Source organism: Cryptomeria japonica, chromosome 4, assembly GCF_030272615.1.
Source record: "Cryptomeria japonica chromosome 4, Sugi_1.0, whole genome shotgun sequence".
NCBI classification, from domain to species: domain Eukaryota; kingdom Viridiplantae; phylum Streptophyta; class Pinopsida; order Cupressales; family Cupressaceae; genus Cryptomeria; species Cryptomeria japonica.
Genome location: NC_081408.1, coordinates 582199384 through 582225819, shown reverse-complemented (window position 1 = coordinate 582225819; position 26436 = coordinate 582199384). Strand labels below are relative to the sequence as shown.

Here is a 26436-nt window from a genome sequence, read left to right as displayed (position 1 = left end):
AACTTTTTTTATTTTTAGAAAAGTGAGTTTATATAAAAATAACATTATATTCCCAAATATTAACACTTCCTAGCACCCAAATGCCAAGTATAAGACCCCACATGTCAGCACTGACATCTCCTATTCACTGAGTTCACCTGTGATAACAGACGAATCTCTATATTTGAGTGACCAACTAGGAAAGAGGGGACATTACATTGTGGAATATGATTTGATAAGCTTTCTAAAATATTGAATTAACCATACAAAACTCCTTGCCTCAATCACAATGAAATTCTTGGATCACTTCAAAATGGCTTCCACCTTTACTAAATTCATAACAGTAGCTGGATTGTTGTCTATTAAGTTTTGATCTCAGTTACTTCATAGACTTAGCTAATATTTCAGACTTAGACAGCTATTTGGTGTATTTGGTTGCTGCCCTCTTAAAAAGTTAACTGAATATTTTCCTATGTAATCAGCAATATGAATATAAACAACGAAAAATTATTTTCTACAATTCATGGCTTAAACTCTATTTTATTTGTTCTCTATATCTCTATGCTATGGAAATGCCCTTAAGTTTTTTAAAGAAATAGTTTTTTCTCTTGTTTTACAATTTGTTATGTTTTTTTAAATCCTATTTTTGCCGATTATTTCAAAATATCTTATACTTTTGGTTTGCTGATTTTTTCCCCAAATGATTTTTGCTGCTAAATTTCTACCAATGGGGAGTTGGTGGAAAATGTCCCTCCATCATCCCACAACATCCACCAAGTACATGGGGACATCTCCAAGACTTCTCCCTCAATGAGGGCTCCATTGCATCTCCCAGCCATGTCATGTCCCCCTCTTTGAAATAGGATTTAATAATAAATAATAATAATAAAATTAAAATACAAAAGAATAAAAATAAAATTGAGATATAAAAGAATAAAATTAAAATTTAACTAAGTTATAATAAATGGTCAAAAGGCATGAAATGAAAAGTTGTGACTCCCTCAAACATGAGATATGAAATGGAGAAGAGAACCTCATTTGAAAGGAGAGAAGGAAAAAAAATGGAGCATCGGAACTAGGGAAGGATTAATGGAAGAACTAAAGAACGTGAAGAAAATACGTTTGTAACTCTTTCAAAGGGTGGTAACAATTAAGTGTTGTGATTCTTTCAAAGGGTGGTAATCATGAAAAGTCGTGACTCTTTCAAAGAGTGGTAATCATGAAGGGTTGTGACTCTTTCAAAGGGTGGTAATCAAGAAGTATCGTGACTCTTTCAAAGAGTGGTAATTATGAAGGGTTGCGACTCTTTCAAAGGGTGGTAATTATGTAAGGATTGTGACTCTTTCAAAAGGCATAAATGATGAAGAGGTGTGACTCTCCCTCACATTGGAAGATATAAATGGGAGAAGGTTTCATTTGATGAGGGGATCCAAGGGAGTTCAATTTGGAGAATAATTTATTATTCGAAAAGGCAGCAACAAAAAGTGATGACTCAACTCTTATGAAAGGTGGTGACTCTTCCACCAATAAAGTATAAAGGAGAGACCATTCAAAACAATCAATGATCACTCACTCAGTCATCACTCTGTAATTCCTAATTGAAGTCTAGATTGACTCCTTGATTTAGATCAAGCAAACAGGTTAGTCATAGATAGAAAAATAAACATATATTTCAACAATATCCCAAAGGGAATTCTACCCATCATTGTAATACTCTTAATGTATATAAGATTCCCATAGGACTTTTCCCAACATTCCATTCACACTATGAAGCACATGGCAGATCATACAAGGCGCATTGAGCCCCTATCCATCAAGCCCAGGAGCTGATTAATGGCATCTGCCATTAGACCTCCCAACCCCATTCAGGGTTACCACTACTTGAATAGACCTTTTGCTACTTGCCCCCCTTATATGTCCTACCTCCCCTCCATAACAGTATGGTGGATTGGATATAAGCTTAAAGGAATCTTATCCACATTAATTATGCATATACTCTAGATTCATTATTAATTATACATAACAGAATACCTGTATACATTCCCACTTCCTATCAAATTGGAGACCAATAACAAATCACATCATATTGCTATGCATTATCCTCCATAGCACAATAGTTGAATAGCTTAGAATATATATATTTTGAATCTGCAATCTCTTATTAGATTTAATGCTAATTCTGATCCCCTCCCTTGATCACTTGGATTGGATATTTATACCTTCCTATCAACGGTGAGAAGTTATGACCCATCATGTTGGTCGCAGATATTTGTAAGAGAGGCAACTCCTCCTGATTTGACCGTGACTGTTCATAACAAATGCTTGGCTTAATCTTATTGAAACTTAGCATCCCTTCAAATCGCATCTTAACAATGTTGCTTTGGAAACTTTATCATTAGGAAAAGAGGCACAATCTGTTATTATCACCATTTGATATTAACTGTTATTACCATTATCGCTTCATTCATACTGAGATTGTTGTTGGATTAACGATGAGATAGTTGCCTATGCACCAGTGCAGGGTTAGAATGTTTTCTTTCTATTTGTCTAGGTCTGATTTAGATCATTGAAAAATTTTGAAGTCTTATAATATAAGATAATTTTCTCTGTGTGGGTTTCCTTAATGTACTTTAGAGGTGGTGTGAATATTGGCATTATGAGAGGGGCATAACAGTCTGCCCTTCCCAAGATTGCTTGTCCTCAAGCAACGATCGTGGATAGGGTGATCAAGATGATTTACAATTTGCATATTATTTCCTTCAAGCAATTAAATGGTAACATCAATGACAAAATGTTCATCTGTGTGTTAGAGTGAGTTTTAAATGAAATTCTGAATTCATATGACAAATTGCTTGGGAGTTGGACGATAAATCGATAGTCTCTGTGTGTGTGTGTGTGTGTGTGTGTGTGTGTGTGTGTGTGTGAATGCTGCAAATGATTGGTTATGTCCTTTTGATGATGAGTGAATATCCAATTTTTGATTAAATGTTTGATAATCAGATTGATGAATGCATTATGAATTGATAATTGATTGATATTCCATATTTGATAATTGATTGCTATTGACATTTTGATCATTGATGATTTGATTTATAAATTGATTGGTATGCATGATGAAAATTTTGAGGTGGATTCATAGATTCCTTAACTGAGGCCTGAAGGAATTGATATTTCAATGATTTGCCCAAACGACTTGAAGCTAGCATGAACTGCTTGGATTGATTGATGATTGAAAATATGATTTATTCAAGTGTTTTATTGTTGTGCTTGGTAATTTATTGTTTGCCTTGATGAATAATTGGTTTCTTGAATGAATTGATATGTGATGATCCTTTCAAATAACATGTTTTCCCCCTTTATACCTTCCAATGTGAGGGAGTCACAATTCTTCATAATTAGGTCCTTCGCAAGAGTTACAAACTTTTGAATGCTATTGGTAAGTAAATCATATTCTTGGAAATGTAATTTTGGTCAATAATAGGTACATCCCAAATTGGGGACATTACAAACCAAGCCTAAGAGACCAAAACATCCCTCACAATAGTCCAATTGAAAAAAGTCCAACTTTTTTAATAAAGAAAATATTTGGGATCTTTGTGCCACTAACCCTAGCCCTTATAGCTTATGAGCCCCACCCACACTACAAGCAATCCCCTCATCATCCCCAATACTAGGCCCTTGGTCTCCCCATCTGTAAGACCCATCACCCATGTCCCCCTATGTCAAGACTCCATTGAACATAGTAAATAAGATATATTTGATTATATATTAGCCCAATATAAAAAGGGTATCTATAGTTGTGAATCAAGAATCATATATCATGCATAATTTTTATTTAGGAAGCAAGTTTAGACCTTCATAGCAGGAAATATCTTGGTCAAAATCCTTTAAAATATTTGACACCCCTACAATTACATGTATTTCTATTTCTATTTTCAAATATATCAAAGATTAAAGCACATCAGTAAGTCACAAATTCCTTGTGCATTGATCCAATCGCAATCCTATTGAATTCATAGCCCCCAACAAAAACTTTTTTCTTTGCAAGGTATTAAAACTACCTTTTTGTGGTTTCCAAACTTCACAACACTTGCAACACTACAAAGTGAACCCTTTCATAGTTTGCAAACTTCATAATGCTGGCAAGACTACACAGTGACATCACTGTGGCGAGTTCCACATGTATAATAAGACAAATTTGGGACACCTAAAAAGCACACATGTCAATGATCAATTGAATAAAATAAACAACACATCAACAATTATTGGAATGAGCTATTTTCAGAATCTATAACTCTAACCCTTTCATTTCCTATAGAGGCATGATGTAGCAAGTTAGTCATTTAATAGACTTCAATATTTTGTACCACACCCTCAATGCCAATCTATCTCTAAAGTTCTCCAAAGAGTTATACGTGACTTTGGTTTCAAAGTCAAAAAATCTGCACACATTTATAATATCATGTTCATGATAAATAGAAGAGCTGTGTTCACTTTCCCTTGTTAAAGGTGCTTCTATATTTGTCTTTCACATTTTCATTGCATGTTCAATATAACTCACAGGCGAAGTAGATAGATCTATCTATAAGTAAGGTTGTCAGTCACACTCCATGGATATCCTAATCTCAACATTGACCATATTTTGTACCATTTACGTAGCCTAAAATATCATTCAATGTGTTACAATTCATAAAACTAATTCTTTGGTGAACCTGCTAGAATTCTTTGAATCACCCAAGTCATAGTTGTCAGCCCTTTAAATTTATACCTGCAACAAGGCGTTTCAATACTGGGAAGGGCTGCAAAAGCAAGAAACAAAAACTATCTTATCCATAACGTAATTATCAAGATATAAGTTTCTTTAGTATATATAGTCGCCAAGATACATTTACAAGATCTTTTTCTAAGATGAGAGAGGGGATGCTACACAGAGAATCATCTTATTGCAGCAAGAAACAAGTTGTCCTCCATCTGTGATTCCCTCCCTTTCACAAGAAATCAAATTAAGACAAACATGTAAGTAATCATGCTCTAACATTCAGTTATATTAGAGTTAAACAAGCCATAAGCTTGCTTTTGGCATTGGACTTCAGCAAAGTGAGCTCAAAGTCATCACTATAATAAAATATGCATCATGAAGAATAGACCCCATCCTTTAATTGAATGATCAGTTTGCATGAAGGTGCCATTCACCTCTGAATAAAAGTTTTGAATTTCTAGCATATTCATCATGAAAAATAAATTGAAAGTCTATGAGAAATACATGTTAACCTCAAAGACCTCAATAAATGCCCTTGTCTACTGCCACGTGTGGCTTCTAATTACATTATATAACTATCAAGGGAAAAATTTGAACACAATGTTAAATGATTTCAAATTAAAGATTTGATCATAGAGTGAACTGAAAGACAATCTTTTTCAATTCATACAAAATTTCAATTAGCTGAACATGTTGGAAGAAAAATTAAAATATCGACTCTTAAACACCACAAACCCTCAATCATCAAAAATCAGGAAAACCAAAAATGGAAGAGAGATAACAAAAAGGACTATATAAAAGAAATATTTTATTTAATTGAAACATTTTTTATTTTAAAAAAAGCTGACATGATGAAGAAAACCATTTAAAAGGCTCATTTACTCACCTCTCGACTAATTTGACCCTCCCGTTTCCTCACCCGCTTTGATCTTATCCAGATATCTCGTTTCTTTTTTAAATTTCTCTCATCATTACATTTTTCATCCCAGGCTAAAGTGTACTCTGAACCCCATCGGGCTAGATTGTAGATATAAATGTGTGTCCCAGTACCATTCTCTGCAAAGCTTGCAAACTTGCTTCCAATGGTATATGCATTGAATGGTGAGTACTCCTGAATGGATTTCAAGTCAGTCTCTGCTTCAGCTTCACTATGTACTTCAAGGTCAAAATCCATCCACCCTCCCTCCTTTCGATATGTTATAATTGGAATATCTAGATCCTGATAACACTCAAGTTTAAACATAAGAAATCAAATACAGAGCAAATTCACCAAATGACAAAATGCAAGGGAATGGTGTATATTACATCATTATGGTAACATTACAAATAGAGAAATCTCACTTTCTTATTTTCATTGTATGAACGTGACAAAAAAGCTATTGACCGAGTTTCACTGCATTGAGTAAGAACAATTGCATCCTTTCCAAGTTGCATGGTTCCTGTCTGCACATGTCATGGTGGAAAAATTGTCAACAAATAACATGTGGATTCTAAAAATGTGTGCTCACACGTTTTATCAACATCATACATCTAGGACGCACATTCATGATTCCCTAAAAGAAGTGCTCTACAAATATCTTGAAGAAAATAACAAAATATAAATCAAGATCAATTATGGAAAAAATCCCAATTGATTATGTCGAGAGTTTTCTAATGATAACCATAGTCAGTCCATGTAATATAAGGCAGTATTGTGTTCATCTATCTATTACTTCTGTACAAATAAAAATTTGCAATGCTGAGATCATCTTTAACTTTTTTAATCATATGATTAAATTGCGCAAATGTTCAACTCTTCAAAATTTATATGATAATTATAAGATGCATAACAAATATTATATTGCCTAACAAAAGATGCATAGATTAGTAATGCATCAAATATTATAATTATTTATAACCATCATTTATATACATAAATCAATGTACTTTAAATGAACAACCATCAACAGCTTTCACCGCAGCAAGTGCCTTGGAGCAAGGAAACCTGAGGGCATGTCCACAGGGTTTTTGCAAGCATCCCCGTTAAGTGGGGAAAGCTGGGCTTTACGCCAGGGATGGTCAGCGGTCTCCGAGACAGTCGAGGACGTCTGTGACATCCCTTAACAGTCCCATTTTACCCAGCACAATTTAAACAACACTTAAATGCTTTAAAAAAATCTTTTATTTCTTTTTGTATGCCCCCACACCTCAGCAATAGTGCATACGTGTTTAATAGATTTCATACACATTAAACTACATGTCAGTTCTAACTGCAGCAACATGAAATAAGGTCTTTCATATGATTTCGCTCCTGCATTAAATTTCTGATTTCAAAGCTCCAAGAAGATATTACTGATGCCTTAAAAGAAATGTACCTTAACTAGCCTCAATAGCTGAAACACACATGAATGAGCATAACTGGCATCATTTTAAGAATTGAAATCAGTCCATAAACAGCAAACTGGATACAAACTCTATCATCAATGAGAGAGTGTCAATGAAAAAGGCAGCTCAAAGTGAAGCTCCCAAACTTGCTAATTTGAATTAAAGTTTGAGTTTCGCTAGCTTGTTTGACATTCACTCTCATGTGAACTCTCAATTTAATACAAATGTTATATAAATATATTAAGGTTCTATAATGTATATATGCATACTTTATCAGATATCAATGTTATCATATAAATATTTAAAAATTCCATGTATATTTTTAATTTTCCTTATTTTTTATCTTGCCATCCCATGGCCATCCCCAAAAATGGCTCGACAAATCAGGGAATCGGAAAAACGTCCCCGTCCCAAAAACATAGCCTTGGAAATCTCATATTGTGAAGCAGTTGCACCCTCACGAATATCTTGCCAAGTGGAAAATTGGAATGGTGGTGTTGATTTTCCTGCTAATGGTGGTATTGGCTGGCTTTGAAATATGCATAGACCTCCTCTAATTCAACAAACCCAAGGAAAGTGTCAATGCACTATGAACCATCCTTTTAGATAAATCATGTTGTAGCTTTTGATCTTTCAAATTTCTCCTACTTCTAAGGCTTTATATGATATATATAGATCAAGATCCAAAATTTGACTATGTTATCATCTCACTTCTTTGATGTATCTTCTCTCACAAGGTTGAGACTTTTTGCAGGAATTTTGAAACTATTACCCTTTTATATCACCTCACATATTTGGTTCCGAGAAAAACATACAATAAAAGAATGCATTAGTTCAATGATATGTCGCTATTATTAATTTTAAGAAAACATAAATTTGATACTAATTTTTATCTTATTCTTGAATTTGTGCCATAAGTGTGTGTTTGCAGGATGGGAATCATATCCAAATTGAATCACTAACATAAGTTATTTTCATTTTCTAAATGCAGCCAATTCCAAATGCTGTTCCAAAATATCCCCATAGGTGACTTACGTAAAAAGGAAAAAATCAAACCTTATAAGAATTAAGAGCAGGTACAAAAAAGTAAACATTTAACTTCTCCAAAAACTTATTGGAATAAACAAAACATTAAACTATTACATATAATTCTAAGTGATGACTTCTGCACACCCATTGTTCATAAGGACCTAAATAATCTATTTCTCATAAAAAGCTAAAGTATTGATCCCTAAATAATCTATTTCTCATAAAGAGCTAAAGTATTGATCCCAATTGGAATCAGCTTGCTCATTTGTACCAAATTTGTAAACTTCATCAACTAATTTTTTTAAATGATATTTTGATTGCCTCCAAAGTTACTAGACACGAGAGTGATGAGTTGTTAGAGACAAACTAAATAAGGAACCTGGAGATTGATTCCATTCTCAATATACTCTGTTTTCCTTGGTGCATTTGTGTCTATTTATCTCCGTTCCACTCTGTATTCTTGACAAAGCCTTGGTCCTATCAAGCATCAGCTTTGAGGTCTTGATATTTTGTCATGATTAAAAATGATGATTTATTCCTGCATCTGTTGACATCTATATTTGTGTACTTTAAAATGTTAGTTTTTCGTACATTTTTTTAAGAATTGCCCTACAATAATACTTTCCTTCTTAATTTTACATGCATATTAATTTATTAAAATGTTAAAGATTTACATCTCCAATAAGTATATAATAATGAACTAGTTCCCCTTACAATGTCCTCACAACTAAGAGAAAAAATCAACTTGTGAAAGAGAAGAAACAAGAACATTCAAAAGAGATATTTATTTTCCACCTCTAAGATTTGTCTTTTCCATTCCATATTTCATAATCTACATTATGAAAGATATGAATTTTGATTTCATCTCTAGATTTTGCATGTGCATTTGGCTCTCAAAATACGTCATGTGACTGGCAATCAAACTCTATATTTTCTCCAATACAATTGTACCTGATTTTAGTGCAAACTATTCAATATTTGTTCTATTTTCTCTAATCAACAGGAAAAAAAATCAAGGCAGCAAAGGAAAAAATATGTGTTAGCAGACATTCTTCCAACAACCTTCAATGTGAAAGGATTGTTTGACCATTTTAAATTCACTTTATCCAAACATAGTTATCAGCATTACCATTGTTATCTGTTCATTTTCTAAGTTATCAGTTTCAGTTCATGTTCGTTAATTTGGCAAAAAAAAAAATTGAGGTTTAGCTTCTGATTTATCTATATTTGAATTGTATGAAGCCCTTATCTTTAATAGGTAAATAATAGTAGGCTTTTATTCTGCTGCAATCCAACGGAGACCCAAACCCCATCTTGTTTGACAGTGTAGCCCTGCTTATTGAAATTTTGGCCAAGTCAAATGAACAGAAAGAGCACAGCCACTTCTACCAGTACCCACATAACATGCATGATGATCTCCAAAAATGCGGGTGAAAGGATAAGAAGAACGCGTAACAAGGAAAAAATGTGACAGAAAGAGGAAAAACGTGCAGGAAAGGAAGAAAATGTGGAGGTTAGTCTGATCACACCACATCAAAACTTAAAATACACCAGATCCAAACTTCAACAACGATTTGCAGTGATTTTTATAGCACCTGTGAATGCAAACGTTCATCTGCAACTAACATAGACTCCTGTTTTTTATTTTTTTTATTTTCAGTTTTCTTTGTGCATATTTAGGGTTTTGCTTGATCTATGATTGCTTCTTTTAGTTCTTTGTATTTTAATATTTAAATATTACTATATTGGTCTACTTTTTCCAGATTTTCTTTGCTTCTTTATTTGGGATCACTCATGTATGATTTGAATTTCCCTCTATAAAATTAAAATTTGATATCTGATACCTTTGTTTTTATATATTTTATTGATAAATCCAAGTGTTTAATGATAATATGTATTTTTTTATTAAATACATTTTTAATTTTATATATGAGTCTATGACAATCGACAGAGTATTGTGTCTACTATCATATACTCATAATCATATATATTTTATTTTTATTATTTTCTTTGCATTAAAAATTGTCAATTATTGGTAGAATAACAGAAGATAAATCTGAAATTCAAATTCAAATTTTATTTGCATTACAAACCTAAAACTTGCATTCCATCTATTTTGAAAAAATCGCATGACTTCACATCAAATCTAATTACTTTTTGTTTTTCCATGTAGAATGTTGGGTGGAGGAAAGAAAGGCTTGAAGCCCATGTGGAGGTATCGGTGACCATGTTCCAGGGCAAAAAGGTACAGTTAGCACACCCACAATCAAATGTAAGCTTTGTCCAATGAAGAATCGTGAAGTTTTTTTTTTCGGGCCTAGATTTTTTGCAGGTTCGTGTGTGAGCATTCATGTGTGTTCCCAAAGCGTTGTTTTTGTGAAGAGTTTTTGTCTCTAGTTCACATTTTTTTTTGGCCTGTATTGGATTTCCTTTCTGCACCAACTTTTGTAGGGCCTCAGATTTTCCGGCAAGCATTTGTTTTACATCACGTTTTTCCCACGACAAGGGTTTCGCGTTTTTCTGTCGCACCTACAACCTCCGTCGCAATTTTTTTCGTGGCACGATTTTTGCTGATCTGGGTGGTTGGTGGATCTTTTTAAATTCGCGTTTTTTCCTACGGCTTCCTTATGCCCACGTTTTTCACGGCTGCCATTTTTTTGTTTGCGATATGTTTGTATTCCGCAATTTTGGGTGGCAACAATGTGTTCATTTCTGCGTTTTGGGTTTCACAGCAGCGGCAGCAATTTATTCGCGCAATTTTTCGTCTTTTTCTATGAGCGATAGGCAAACCTTTCTCGTGTTTCCGTGTGCATTTTTGCTAATCCCATGTTCGCTATGTTTTTCTGCGACACAATGAAGCAGGGTTTTCCGTGTTTCTTCTAGTGTGTTCCGCACCCAAGAACAAAAGTTTTTCAGAAAAATCGTTTCATGGTTTTTTATAATTTTTGTCCTAACAATTTATTTGTGGTTATTTTTGGGTTTTTAATAATAATATTTTTTGCCCATAAAAAATTGTTCCGTGGATTTAGATAAAAATTATTATTGGTTTTCTGATTTTTCTCCAAAAAAAATCATGGGAGGGTTTTGCTTGATTTTTTCCTCCAAAATTGGGGAGTGATGTTTTAACACGTGATGTCTAGTGTTTTGTCGCATGATGTCTGATGTTTTACCACCTAGTGTCTAATGTTTTACCATGTGATGTTTGGAGTTTTACCGCGTGATGTTTGCGGTTTTGTCACGCGACGTTTCAAGGTTTTGTTTGATTCTTTCCTCAAAAATCATTGCAAAGTTTTTGTTCCTATTTAAGGTTTTACCATTTTTTTCCACAAACAATGATTTGTATCTTCAATTTTGGAGGGTTTGTCAATTTTTCCTCAAAATCAGGGTTTTAGGTTTCAGTTTGGTTACCCAACATCAAGTTGAATGGATTCTGGTAATCTTGGTCATTAACACTTTGCAAATCCTAGGAGGGTCTCTGCCGCAACAGAGTGTTCTTTCCGTTTGTGATCAAAAGACCTGCAGTGTCTTCTGTAGGGTAGTTAGTAGATAGAATGACCATTAAGAGAGGGTATTAGAATATTTAATTAGTATTTTAATGGTCATTAGTGTAATTTTTTGCTTTATTTAGTTTTCTATTTTTGGCTTCTATTTTTAGAAGTGTGGTTGTTTCTTTTTAGAAACATCATCGTTTGTAATCGGCTATTTAAACGGCTCTCTGATTGAATAAATATCATTTGATTATTGATTCAATTATTTTTCAAGGTGAAGGCTCATTTCCTTCACATACCTAGGAAAGGTGTTGATCCTTGTCCCAATGAGGGAGAATGATATGATGCTATGAAAGATCAAGAATGGGCTAATATGAAAGTTGCTAGTCAGAGCTCTCATGCTTCAACAACGGGAGCAACTATTGCAGCTCAAAGTCAAAAATGGGAGTCCAAGATGGATGTGTCTTCTAGAGATGTAGCAACAGAATATGCTCGCAAGAGACCACACATTGGCAGCTCAAACCCCATTGGAAGATTGTTTGAAGTGCAAGGTTGAAAAGCAATTGATGCAGCGATTGCAGGTTTTTTTATGCAACTGGAATACCATTTAAAGTTGCTCACTCAACTTTCTACTAGGAGATGATCCAAGCTGTCAATAATGCACCAGCAGGTGGTTTACCTGGGTATTAAAGGCTTCGCGCTACTCTAATCGATAAAGAAAAAACTCAATTGGAGGAACAAACTACACCAATGAAAAGGATGTAGGCTCCAAAAGGATGTAGTATTGTGATGAATGGGTGGAAAGATGCCAGAAATTATCCACTACTTAATATCATGGTAACATGCAGCAAAAGGCCTTATTTTTTGAAGGCAATAGATTGTTCAGGGCAAGAAAAAAATGCAAAGCTTCTTCATAACCATGTTCAATACTCCCAATGTCCAAGGGAAAAAAATCAAGTGATCAAAGTGTTTAGTTCTCGTTGTGGAGAACCAAGTTAAAAGCCCTTGGACCCAAATTCAAATCCCTTGCCTCTTGGTTTTCCAGTATAGCATGTAGCTGTAAATATTAAGTTGTTGCTCTTATGAAACTGAGATTTGTGTTTGTTGGCTCAAATGTTTGTATGAGCTATATTTGCAGACTATTAGAAAATCTTAGAAAAAAATGCACACCCACTATCAAGACCACCATACATATCCACCAAATTAGTTTTATGGATCCTTCCATACATGACATATATGGGCATGCATATATATAGTATATACCCTTGTACCTTACATATCATCAAGTTGGAAGATTGCAAAATGTTTCACATATAAGGGTGCAAAATGCCAATAAGAGAAAAGAAAGCAGATAAGCAACCTAAAACGCATATTCAAGGTTTCAATACCCAAAGTTTCACTCATTACATTGTAAAAATCAGTATTTTTCCAAGATTCCAAGATGAGGGGGCATAGAAACATGGTTTCAAAATGACAAATATTTGCCTGAATTTTAGGAATGGCAAGGGGAAGGATTTTAGCTTTACATCACTCTAGCATTTTCTTCTTTAAAACCTACCTTTTGTCATGCACCAAATGGAACAAACTTCCTATTGTGAAAGAAGGGAGTGCACTCTCCAACCCCCCAGGAGGTCCAAGACAAGGGCAAGGTGGTGCCCCCATCAAAGACTACTTAAATTGACATTACGAATCATGAAATGTTAGCCCATTAGACCATGTCAGCCTTGGAAGTAATTCTGTGGTTAAAATATATCTTGTTATCCCTGATGATAGAAATCTAATGTTATTATACTAAAACAATAGATGTCATGCATTTAAAAGTAATCAATGAACAGTCCAGCCAGAATATTAAACAGCACAAATGATTGATTACCTTGAATCCAACTCCAAATCTTCCAATGTGATCCCTGTTGTCCTTAGTGGGCCGTCCATGCCCAATACTGACCATCCTTTTAATATCCAAATGTGACATGCCCCAACCATTATCAATGACAGACAGAATAGGTATCTTTTGTCCAGCATTTTTACTAAATTCCATTTGAATTGATATATCCAACCTATTAAACATGGTTCACTCAGTATATGATTTTATTATCTCATAAAAAATGCACAGCAGGATCTTTATTTGACAATCAATTAGATTTAAAGTTTAAAACTTATCTTAAGCTTACTTTGAAGCATTAGCATCCCTGGCATTATCAATGAGCTCCGCAAGAGCGCCAAAAGGCCATCCATTGTGCATGTGACGAAGTGTATTAAAGAAATCAGGATCCACTTCATACCTGCCCTTGACTCGATCTGTACCTAATTTATCTTGTTTGACTTCCGTTGATGAATAGCGCGGAGTACCTAATTTATCTTGTTCGACTTCCCTTGATGAATGGCAGGGAGTTTCAAGTGGTATTTGGCCTGAAGAGTTATGCATATAGTGGGGAATTTCAAGTGGTATTTGAGCTGAAAAGTTATGCATATGCTCTTTAAAATTTAGAGGTTCTTTAGGCAACGAATATATTCTTTCATACAAAGCTTGCTCCTCTGCAGGGTGAAGATTATGCAGACCAAATCTTCGATAGTCCCTTGAAACTGTACAAGTTGCATTACCACTCACCAATCCTCGACTTAGCGATTGAGAATTTTGTGGTCTTAAGCAAGCATCTTCTGTGCTGACCCTCGCACTTCTAAAATCTTCAGATTTTACAATCACCTGCGATTGCTCTCTGTGTAATGCTGGAGTTTGAGGTTTAGGTGTACTTCCCCCTTGAGCCAACATGGTCTCACCAGGCAAGGAATATATTGTTTGATACAAAGCTTGCTCCTTGACAGGGTGACAACTATCCAAACTATCTTCTTTATAGTCCCTTGAAATTGCACAAGTTGCATCACCACTCACCAATCTTGGACTTGGTGATTGGGAATTCTGTGGCCTTAAGCAAGCATCTTCAGATTTTACAATCAGCTGTGATCCTTTCATATGTAATGCAGGAGTATGAGATTTAGGTACGCTTCCCCCTTGAACCAACACAGACTCTCTAGTCCGGTTATCTGAACAAGAAGAGTGCAATCATCAAGAATATTTTTGCAAGTAACACATATGAAAACAGATTTTGGTTTGTTCAATAAAAGGTACACATATAATGTAAGCAAGAACCACGTAGTATGTAATATTAAAATGGCAAGTAGCATAGTTACCAGCAGATACCAAAATTTCTCCAGATTCTCCATCCTTGGGTAACTCCCCAAAACGATAAGCAACAGCAACACAGTCCAAATTAGCTGAGCCTTGTCCAGCAGGAGGTGCTATCAAGAACTCACAATTTCCATGTTGGCAAACTGCAACCTGTATTAGACACAATAAACATGATCTTCAGATCATCTTTTAAATATTAAAGGGTCAATTTGACTGAAGCAGCTAATTGCAGGAACATAGGTTTCATATCATGCAAATGCATACATGCTTACATTTAGTTTTACATTAACATCATTGAAATTTTCAGGAAGCACCAAAACTTTCCATATGAAAATTGCTCCTAACAAAACAAAGTAAACCCCATTCTATAGTGGCAGGCTGGCAGCAACCAAAATTAAATAACATTACTTCTCTCACAGGCTGTACAATATAATAGGGCACATAGTAACTTTGGGTGATGAAAATGAAATATTCATGTGCTTTATAAACAGTAAAGTGGAAAAGCAAATAGATGTTCACCTTGTCCCTATTAAGGAGATAATTTAGAAATCTTTGCCACTCATTACGTTGAGGCCGGTTCTGACTAGCTGCATGAAAGTAAATGTGAGGCAACGTTTTGAGTGGATAGTAGGCCGCAGGATTAATATCCTTGATATGCAAGGATTCAGAGCTGTAAAGGTATTCAAATATATAGTCACTTTCAAAAATAAATCCTTTAAAAACATCAAAAGTAAGAACATGCAAAATTGAATGCTATCTGAATAAATTGTTCAGATACGTAACCTTGCTCAGATGTTGAGTAAGTACATACAAGCTGGAATGGCAAGCATCTTACAAATTATAACACACATTACAGCTGCTGGGACAAGTTATCTCTTACAATCTGAGAATTGATCTATAAAAAGGGAAAAGATATTTCCACCATTTGGCCTTAAGGAAAGTTTTATTATCAAAGATAGAACTAAATGTATTTCCAATGCATGATACATATCAAATAACTCAATTCATCCAGACATCACCGATAACTTAAAAACATATTCTGCCAACCTAATCTTACATTTTCTGTCAATATAATCTTACATTTTCACCGGAGTGTTAGAGCATGAAACTTGGCTGATTTGCTTGCCGTCTTTCAAAAGCATAAAAAGAATGGATGATTCATCTGGTCTCCCATAAAAATGCATAAGTCAAATGTCAGAAATATCCAACATAAAAAAAATTAGATTCACGCAATTTTAAATATATAAAAAAACCTCAAAATGTTGAAATTTAGCACTCGACTTTAATTTTCCTATTATTCGTATAAACAATACTGAACATACCTTCTTCAAGGAACATAATAAATGTCAAGAATGGATACGCAATACACAAAGATAAATGTAATTTATACCATGAAACTACTTTCTATAAGAAACTTACTACATATCAAGATTTTATACGATTAAAGGAATTTTACTCTGAATATTATTTTGTTTAAAAAGTAGTAACAATTAAATACAAAATGGATTTAGATTTACAAATCTATGTGTTCTTTTAATGAAATCCAAATATGTACAAGGGAATAATGCACCTACCTTCTTCAGGGGGCTTGTTTAAATCCATCACCACATTCATCAACTACAAGAAAGAAAACAAAACCTTAGGAATAGATCAAGACAAGATATTCCCATGACAAATGCAAATTAACAAAAAACATATGGTCTGATAATTTCCAACAGCTTGCAGTGTCCACTGAAAATTTCAAAGCTTTGTTGGATTAAAGAACAAATTGAAACACACTCTTACAATATAAAATAATATTAAATAGTCAAGTATTAGCTAGATATGATCCTTCCAACAAAAAAGCAGATCATTTATATTTACAATGAAGATAAAGTAGATCAATATAAGTGATTCTATTAATAGCATTCCTAACATTGGTAAGGATACCTTAAATAGATCTACATAAAAATCAACGTGAGATATAAGTCTAGAAATACTTTGTTTTACTTGAGTTAATTTATTTTACTTTAGAATTAATTTATTTACTACATGGACACAAATTTTTATATCCACTAAAAAGCATTATTTTATTTTACTACATTATTTACTTTATCTTTATTTGAAGAGCAATTTTACTTTTGTCTATAAATTTTAATTTTACTTTTAATAAAGCCACCATTCATTATTTCAGTAATTCTTTTGTTTTGTTTTTAATTTGAAAATGTAGTAAATATTAAATATTTATGTCACTCTTTGAAATTCTAGTGTTATAGTTTTACTTTTTCTATATATATTGGTTGTATTTGGTTTTTATGTACACAGTCATGACATGAGACACCATCCCCTGCTGCCATCACATTACACCTCTCAGCGTAATTACTTGTATGATATAGAGGTTTTTCATTCTGAAAAGGGACAGGAATCTCAAGAAAGATGCAACAGTGTAGGTATTTGTTGAGACATTAAAATAAGTCATGTGCTTTTGTTCTCTTGGAAGTGGACACTACTGATCTCTCATCCATCAAAAAAGAAAACTTGTTGCCACCTCTAGTTCATAACATCCTATACAGCATCTCTGTGCCATCACTGAGAAAACAACAGGAACATCTAAACAAAGAACTCTCATCGAGGGGATTATATGTCATTAATTCCTTTTTAAGAACACTTAAGAAAATGGCTAAACTACTATCTGCCAGGAGCTTGACATTTTAGATAGTTTATAACACATCCTATACAGCATTTCAGTGACATCACTTCAGAAAACAACTGGAATGTCTACAACAAAGAACTCTGATAGATGGGATTATATATCATTAATTCCTTTTCTAAGAACACTTAAGAAAATGGCTAAACTACTATCTGCCAGGAGCTTGAAACCTTAGGTAGGTTAAACTCCTAATTTCTATATTTTGTTTGAATAGAAAAATAAAGTGGTATAAAGAAATAATAGGCACTAACATATTCAAAGATCGAGCTTAAAAACTTGATGTCATTTATGATTGAATAATCTTATCCAAGATGAATTAGAGTTTACATGTAAATCTCAATGCTTGAGCTTGAACGACTGATGGGTGCATATACAACACCTAGCATTGTAGGTTCAAACCTTCCAATTCATTTTAAATATTGAGGGATTTATAAGGATATTGGAATGACATGTACCAATGTAAATGATTTAAGCTTGTTCAACAAGTAGCTAATTTCTCATAAAAATATTTGGATTTCCATTGTCCTCTAAAAAGCTGCCCACAAGACTAAGCTTCTACTTCCTATGGATGCATGCCCTTTATGTAGCTTTTAGGAGTTAAACCATACTCTATAAATATTATAGATGAACTCCAAGACATTCTATGATGGTGTAAGGATAAAAGAGGAAAAGTAAAAAAGCAAACAAAACACAAAAGAAAATGGCAACCACACTAGTACAATACCTGAAATTAGGTAGATAACAATAGTATCAAACTTCATTGAATGTACCTTAAGAGTATACGCTACAAGATGTATATCCACAATAAATTCAACAAAAGAAGTAGAGTCAACAACTAAACTTGTACATAAATATGCATAAGTACCAAAGTACTAAGACATCCCAGTTTCTCGCAAGGGTCGAGCCCTATAATCAAACAACCAAAAAAACTAGAAAACTGTAATATCCGGAATATTTTTTTTTGTTTTTAAGACCAATAAGAATCATCAACCAACATATAACCCATTAAGGTTAGAAAGCATAAACTCAAAGCTTGCTGAAAATGCAACCCTTCCACTTTCTGATCACCAAGTGCCCAATGTGGGAAGGTGAGAACATACAATGAAGAGAGGATCGTTAGATCACAAATCTGCTGAAATGATAAAGTAAATACAATACTGGGCGGCAAGCCAGCCCCTTCCGCTTATCCAGCAAGAAAGCCAAAGACTCGGCGGTGAACCAGCCAAGAGAACCATACAACAAACACAAATCACTCAACCGCAATATTTCAGCGAAAGGACTGAATTACAAATATTCAACTCGACCGCTTATGCAGCGGGAGGACTGAATTACAATTTAACTAATGTAGGCGGCAAGCCAACCTCTTCCACTTTTTAGCGAGATGAGAGATTACAAGCCAGAATGGGTTAGTAGTACTACTACATAACCTTACAATAACAGAGAGAGTGAGAGTAGAAGAATAATGTTGAACATAAAAGATAATAAGCATGAAACTCTACTAACATCAAAATTGCAGGCTGGAAATGCATAACCAGCAGCCTATAAACCCACTAAATCAGTCATATCTCTCTAAATACTCACCCAATTCACCCAAAATCAGTCCCAAACCAACACTAGACCAGCAGCGATGAAAACAAACCAAAGGTAAGCTATCAAAACACCCACATTATTTGGCACGCATCCCAATGCACCTTCAAAACCCCACGCCTAGCTAAGGAATTTCGATTTGCTCTAATAAATTCAATGCTTAATAAAAGGTGCCACAAACTTACAGTGTGAATCGCCAACAGCAAGAAGGATGAATGAGCCGGTACCCAGAATGGTCAGACACTCAGGCAGAGAGGTGTGATCAAAAATGTGCTTCAGCCACAGGTGCCTTCAAATCAGTTTGTTAAGTTGATTTCATTAGTGAGGCTAGATTTGGACAATAGATCCATTTTTTTGGGTTGCTGAAAATCTACCATACATTGGGTAGATCTGCATCCAAACATCTATTGCATAGTCCTTACCACTAGAATCAACATCATCCTCTCTTACTTAGATGATCATCAAAAAACTAGACATATTCCATGGCATATTTGGCGACTTACGCAAGCTTCAACATCCTCTGAGCACTTGGTATTTTGCATCATTGCACTAGTTGGTACAATTTTTTAATTGTTTTATTAATAAAAATTTCATTTAAAATTTTTGGCACATAGATTATCTTTCAATCAAAAGAAATCAAAGGTGCAAGTCATATTCTAGCACTCAATTTTTAGTTAATCAAATGGTGCATGAGAGCCTCCACCAACTCAACACCATCGTCTTTGTTGCTTGCCACTCAATATGACTACACCTTTTTTTCCTCTATGAACAACCAAGATCACATGGGGAAGCAATGATAAGTGCCTAGGCACCTAAATTTTGCCCTCCTACACCCTCATTGATTGTCATTTTCAAATTGCAATAACTTTTGCCAAAAATGTCCTTTTATTAAAAAAAACAAAATATTGCCAAAAGACTGACCCTAGAATATGAAGTGAAATCAAGTTTTTAAGCCTCCATTTTTCACAATTCTCGCACCATCAAAAGGGTATTCGGGAGTATTTCAATTGATTTTTTGATACCTAAACAATAAGCATGAGCATTACTCCCATTTATATTAAAAGTATTTATCAAATGCATTTGTTCTTAAGGTTCAAGACCCAATTTGCAAAATCGGACTATTCATAGGCTTATAAGACTATAATGCCAACCTAACATACTAACAGTATCACCATTTTATGATGGGAGAGATCAGGCGAGCGAGTGGGAAAGCGAGTGCAAGGGTTTCGACGAAGGAGGATGCAGGGGAAGGAGATGAGAACGAAGAAGATGATGTGGACGGTGAGTCCTTTGTGTCGTGCATTGTGGGTGCCTGGGCTAGCTGCATTGGGGAGGGAATTTTAGCTACGTTGGCTATTCCTGTGGGTGATGACAATGCTAGCAACGCAAAGGCGTTTTATGGTGCAATGGGTGCGGATTAGGTGTTATTTTGGCCTTAGAGGGTGTTTGTGTTTGTTGCTTCCCTCCTATCTAGTGGTGGTTCTTTTGGGGGCTTTGCTTTTGTGGATGCCCTATGGCTTGTTGGCTCTGGCGCTCTCCCTGTTTGTTCCTCTTGCCCTCTTCGGTCCGATTTGGTGCATCTTTTTCTTGGGCGACAATCTGGCCATGTATGGTTTGGCTTGTCTATTGGTGGTGCTTCCATCTTGGCTTCTCGCTATCGGTGTGGACCCTCTATTTTTCCTTTGCTCTAATTTGTTTTTGTTTGATGTCTCCTATTGGGGTGGAGACAACCTTGGTGAGAGGAGTTGTTTGGTCTTGGTCAAAGGTTTTTATGTTGGATGGTGGTTGTTCCAGTGTGGGAGTGCATCTGGCTTGGCTTCACTCTTTGTCGAATCCGTTCTCTTCTCCCCCTATGGAGGTGGGGGTTGACTCTTTTGAGGAGATGGTTTTGGTCTGTGAGGGGCTCGTCTCTTTGATGTGGACCCTTTGTTCTCATACTACCTATTCCTTGGTGAGGGTTTCTTTTTCTCCTCATGCCCACTCTTTGCCGGATTTGTTCTCTTCTCCCCCTATGGAGGTGGGGGTTGACTCTTTGGAGGAGGAGACGGTCTTGGTCCGTGAGGTGCTGGTCTCTTTGATGTGGACCCTCTGTTCTCATACTACTTATTCCTTGGTGAGGGTTTCTTTTGCTCCTTGTGCCCACTCTCTTGTTTCTCTGTTTGAGAAGGTTTGCTTTCCTATGGAGGTGGAGAGGTTGCAAGGGTTCTGGGTGGAGAGTGGGTCAACTGGGCAGTTGGTTTGCCTTCCTTCTTGGCCTATTGAGGTGGCTCTCTCTCCTATTAAGGTGGAGAGATGGTGAGGAGTCTTTCTGAGGCTATTGTTCATGATGCTGGTTGAGGGAGCCTATCAAAACCCTCATATTGTGTTGTTGGTTGAGGAAGTCCTTCATATCCTCATGCATTTTTGTGCTGGAGGTTTTGGGTGCCTTGTCAAAACCTTGTCTGGGTATGGGAGCCTTATAAAACCCACTCTCATGGTTGAGGGAGCCTGGAAAAACACTATGTATTTTGTTTTATCTAGGACAAGCTAGATGTTGGCAGTTTTCAAAGGCCTAGTTTGGCCAGTAATTGGTTTTGGTTAGGATCGGGTTTTGCTTTTGGTGGCCTAGAGACTTTGTTATAGGTTAAGGGAGCTTTGGAAAACCCTTCTTGTTGGTTGAGGGTGCCTATTAAACCCTCGTTCTCTGTTTTTAGATCTATAGCTTGATGTTTTAGATATGTTGTTTCTACCAATTTGGTTTGTATTGGCTTACTTTTGTTGTCTGACTGGTGTCTATTTGGCGATGGTTGCTCTGTTTTTTGCAACCTCTTTTGCCATTAGTTCTATAATGTTTGCTCTGACTTGTGAGGTTGTGGTTGGGCTGCTATTTGTCTTTGATGTATCTTTTGGCAGCATTCCTTTGTTGGTTCCAAATCCTTGAAAAATCCAAGAGTTTCAAGTCCCTTCATAACTTGTACTAGATTTCCGATCCCCTAAAAACCTGTTTTCCCCCCTAATTAAAATAGTATCACCATTTTACCCCTTTGCTAAGGATTACATAAAATTGATTATCCCTAACTACATCTATAGAGCAAAAGGTACTCACCAAGGTGTCGATCTTCTTCATAAATGAATTGGAACAACCTCTCCCCTATATGTTAACTCCAAATTTGGGATCTTTTCTAAAAAGAGCAATCTTTCGCTACTTGCAAGCAATGTTGGAAGAGAGTGACTCACTACTATTGCATTGTGCTCCTCCCAAGCCCTCTAGATCCATGGGCAATGGAACACCCATGCCTGGCTTGGCAACATTCACCACCAGCTCCAAGCCACCAAAAAAGCATTTCTTCACATGCATTCACACCACACCATACCCTTATCCTCATCGAGATATAGAATGGGCATGATGAAGCGATAGGATATGTTTGTATTTACTCTATATCTATTCTCTGCTATCAAGAATTCATCCCCAATGACCCATTTAACAACCATTGAGATGAGGCTGTAATGGGTCTTAAAAAACATCTCGAGTCTAAGATCCATCACAACTCCTAAAAAAGCCATTCAAGAACCAAGTAAAAGTTAAGTAGATCAACTTGTCCATTCCTACAAGCAAGCACAATTGTCCATAATACCACAAATCTACAAAGGCCTCAAATTAATCCAAAATACAAGGACTAAGACTCATCACCTCATCGCATGTTATGATTATGAAACAACTAAAAATACTTGCCCTCTTGTGTAGTGCCATCACCACTTGTCACATCCATTAATTATAATGTCCTTCAATAATTGATGCATTTGCAGCTCATGCTCATGAAGGAAAAAGCCAAGTCGATACACATTGGCACACTTAAGTCTTCTAAATCACAAGCTCTTCTTGCAAAAGATCGAAAGGCTTTAGGTGGCAAAAGTAAGAAGTAGAACAATAAGGAATCCAAATCTAATTAGCAAGTCAAAGAAGCACCATCACAAAGCACCCCTAAGTTTGTTTCATTGCCTTCATCTATGCCTTGATTCAAGAGCATCTCATCATATGTCATCATGCATGGGAATGTTAGCCTTATACTTCACCTAACATTTTGATGGGTAATAAAACATTGAGGTGAATTAAAATCTTCGAGGAAAAATCTACTATAAAACATCTCTATGAGTGCCCCATGAAAGGCCGACTAATATTCACAAAGTTAAATGTTGCAATCAACATGTAATGGCATGTGCCATATAGCAAGCAATCTTAGGCATCCCTAACAAGGGTGGCAAAGGTGACAAAAGTGGTGGTGTTGTTAGGGGGGATGTTTCCCCCAAGTCCCCAATTCTTGAAAATGTCCCCTACATTTATCAAGTTAGTTGTCTTGTAACATAATATCAAAACATGTCATAATTGTCTTATCATATCCCTCCATCTTGGACCTCATATACATCTCAATCAATCAAAAAAACATATGATCTTGGGCTATGGAGAGGTCACAATCAATTTCTACATGTGTGTATGAATGTATATCTATCTATATCATATATGTATGTATATGTATGTGTATATGTGTATTTATATAGATAGATATATGCATGCATATATATATTGAAAAATTCATATACCATCATCCTCCAAGCATCTTCTAAAATGGCCCTCAAACTACCTTCTACAAAATGCACCCCTTATTCTCTAAGTGACCTTGTCCCTACAAGATCATGAAACACAAATAATACAATATAACAAAAAACAAAGACCTCTAAAATCCATAGTGTTGCAAGAAGCTAACACTTATCACATGCCCACATTATCCTTGAGACTTTGATTTCAACAACCTTTCCTTTCCTTGAGCACAGCTTTACCTCAACCAAACAAACACTGGTGAAAGCAATTATCCACAATAGCTTCCAAGTCAAATCAAACCAAGGTGAAAATAATTGTCAAACAAATTTGAGCCCTTATCATAACAAATACTTCAAACTTGAACCATGATAAAATTAGACTTGAAAACCAAGTCAAGTATGACGTTTAACAATGCAAATCACAACCCTTAAGTTGGAGAAATTGGTATGATTCCAACCAGAATACAAATATGCATCAATCCTAGATAACATAACATGTAAATAGGATCCATCCATATGCTCGAGCACCTATGAGAATTATCTTAGCAGATCTTAATCTTCTCTCAAGTAATATCAATTTCAACAAATACATTGAGATGAAACTTTATCCCAATTAAGATAAGCCAAACGATTGTTACCTGGAAAGTTGTCTACAAGCATTCTTGAAAAGCAAATCAACAAAGAAATAGATAAGAACTGAGAGAATAAAGCTGTAAATTAAGATCTGGCAACTAGCAATTAGTTGTTGTATGAATAAAACCACAAGCAGAGTTTAATTTAGAAGAACCAAGAAAAATCGGCAGCTGCAGTTTTTTTATGGATCTATTGTTGGGGATAGAAACAAGAGGACAGAGCAGCAGCACGAGGTCTACATAAGACCAGTCGTATGATAAAATCAAATGTTGCTGCAGGAAACTCTTGGACCCATGCAGCAAACCAGATCTTAGAAATGACATTCGCCACTATAATCAAAACAGACATCCGCATTTCTATCAACGGAAGGCAGGTGTACAAAACCTTCACATTGAGCAACTAAGCATGCAAATCCCTCAAATTCTTTTCTTAAAAAATTCAATAACTTCCACTATTATCCGAACTAGGCTAAATTATTGGGACGAATTTAAACGATACATGCAAAAAATTAATGATGCGATCCTGCATTTCCTATAAGCCCTACACAATGGAGCTCAATTTAGCAAGAAATTAAAACAATGCAGGCAGTTCCATCAATAAATCCTTACAAAGCAAACAAAGACAAAGGGTGGGAACAAAATCTTGCAAAGCAAACGAACTAGGAAAAAAGAAAGAAGCAAAACCTGAGACAAAAACCTCCAACACCGGAATGCCGTTTCCTACCTTGAAAAAAATAGTTGGAAAGACCTGCAGCAACACAATGCCTTCTTCAACCTGAAATGTTTAACTGCTACAAACCCTACCTCCAAGCAACATTAAAAAGATACAAGCTAAAACCTAAAGCAAATTCCAAAACCCTAAAACACGAACTCTACTTCATTCATGCAGAAACGGCGGCAAGATTTTTGAAGAAGCGGGATCATAAGAAACAGCTAAAAGACATGCACAAAGCTATCGGTCGTCCCAAATTGGTGGGAGAGGACTTATTTATAGAGATGGAAAATCAATAAGGTTTGGCAGTTTTTTTACGGCCCCCACCTAACCCCTTTATTGGGCTGACTTTTTCAAAATTTAGAGAATTTTATTTTTTATTAATTTGTTTTTGAAACTTGCATAGGAAGACGGAAATACCTTAAATGTAATGCATCATGTATAATGGCCACGTGTCGTTTATTTTTGTTTTTCCCCCTAGAATTGCATTTTGAATGTGATAAATCCTTAATTAAATTTGGTTCCTTCTCTTTATTAGGTTTTATTTTATAACTATTTATATAACTAATAGTTAATTATATATAATTTTATACAAGGCAGATTAATGTATGTATCTTTTAAGAAATAAAAAAATTAAATTTTCTAAATTTAAATAAATATTTATGTTTTCAAATATTTACCTCTAAAAATTTGACATAAAATATCTAAAAGTGAATTATTATCAATCTATGAGTTTTACTCATTTTTTAGGTCTTCACATTTTTCAAGATAAACAAGTATTTTTAAAAATATAAAATATTGGAGGTCTAAATAAGTACTTCTAAAATGATAAAATATTAGAGAGTTCAATATATTATGTACCTAATATCTAACTAGCGAAAATTGTTTTTTGGAAGTTTGTGGTTTTTCAATTTTTTGTTATTTTTTGGAGTTTTGACAATGCATGAAAATATAATAAATGCAATACAATAAATATTGAGTTGGAAATGAAATTCAAACTTCTGATTTTTAATTGCAGCAAGTACATGTGAATTTGAAATGTCTATTCTTAGCAAACTGAGCCCATTAAGACCTACCGGAAGTCCAGCGTTGGGGTTTGAAGGTGGAATATAAGCCTGGAACGAGGAATGACTGAACCAAGCGCCTCCAATTGCTATTAATGGGTGCAAATGACTTTATTTCACTCTAGGATAATTATATAAAACCTTTTGATAAAGAAACCCCAAGTCTGGTATGAATCCTGAAATCTTGCCAAGCAAGATCTCCAAAATTAGCCAATTTTCCCACTGTTTTGTTGTTGTAGATGTGAATTGACGTCCTTCCACCAAAGAAGCTATTGGATTATTCTTATTTATTGATAACAATAAAATCTAAGCACTCAAACCAACTAATTAACCCTTAATTTATTTATTTGGCTTCCCCAGGCAAAGTAAGT

At 35.1% G+C, this 26436-nt stretch overlaps 1 protein-coding gene across 8 annotated transcripts in view; it reads right to left on the bottom strand.

Moving 5' to 3' along the window:
• The window catches only part of LOC131076262 (uncharacterized), a 52014-nt gene extending 26719 nt beyond the window's left edge, over positions 1 to 25295 (bottom strand). Inside the window, exons 1-10 of one of the 8 annotated variants that reach the window (XM_058013345.2) lie at positions 25166 to 25295; positions 24974 to 25037; positions 16381 to 16423; positions 15887 to 15968; positions 15326 to 15476; positions 14809 to 14956; positions 13791 to 14661; positions 13493 to 13676; positions 6080 to 6181; positions 5625 to 5966 (exon numbers count right to left, since the gene is read on the bottom strand). In XM_058013345.2, coding sequence (XP_057869328.1) covers positions 5625 to 5966; positions 6080 to 6181; positions 13493 to 13676; positions 13791 to 14661; positions 14809 to 14956; positions 15326 to 15476; positions 15887 to 15968; positions 16381 to 16420 — 1920 coding nt within the window. In that variant the 5' untranslated portion in view covers positions 16421 to 16423; positions 24974 to 25037; positions 25166 to 25295. Of the gene's footprint in view, positions 1 to 5624; positions 5967 to 6079; positions 6182 to 13492; positions 13677 to 13790; positions 14662 to 14808; positions 14957 to 15325; positions 15477 to 15886; positions 15969 to 16380; positions 16424 to 24973 lie in introns of all 8 variants that reach the window. The other 7 variants (XM_059219956.1, XM_058013346.2, XM_058013340.2 and 4 more) reach the window with 7 other exon arrangements.
• Between the last annotated feature and the right edge of the window lie 1141 nt (positions 25296 to 26436).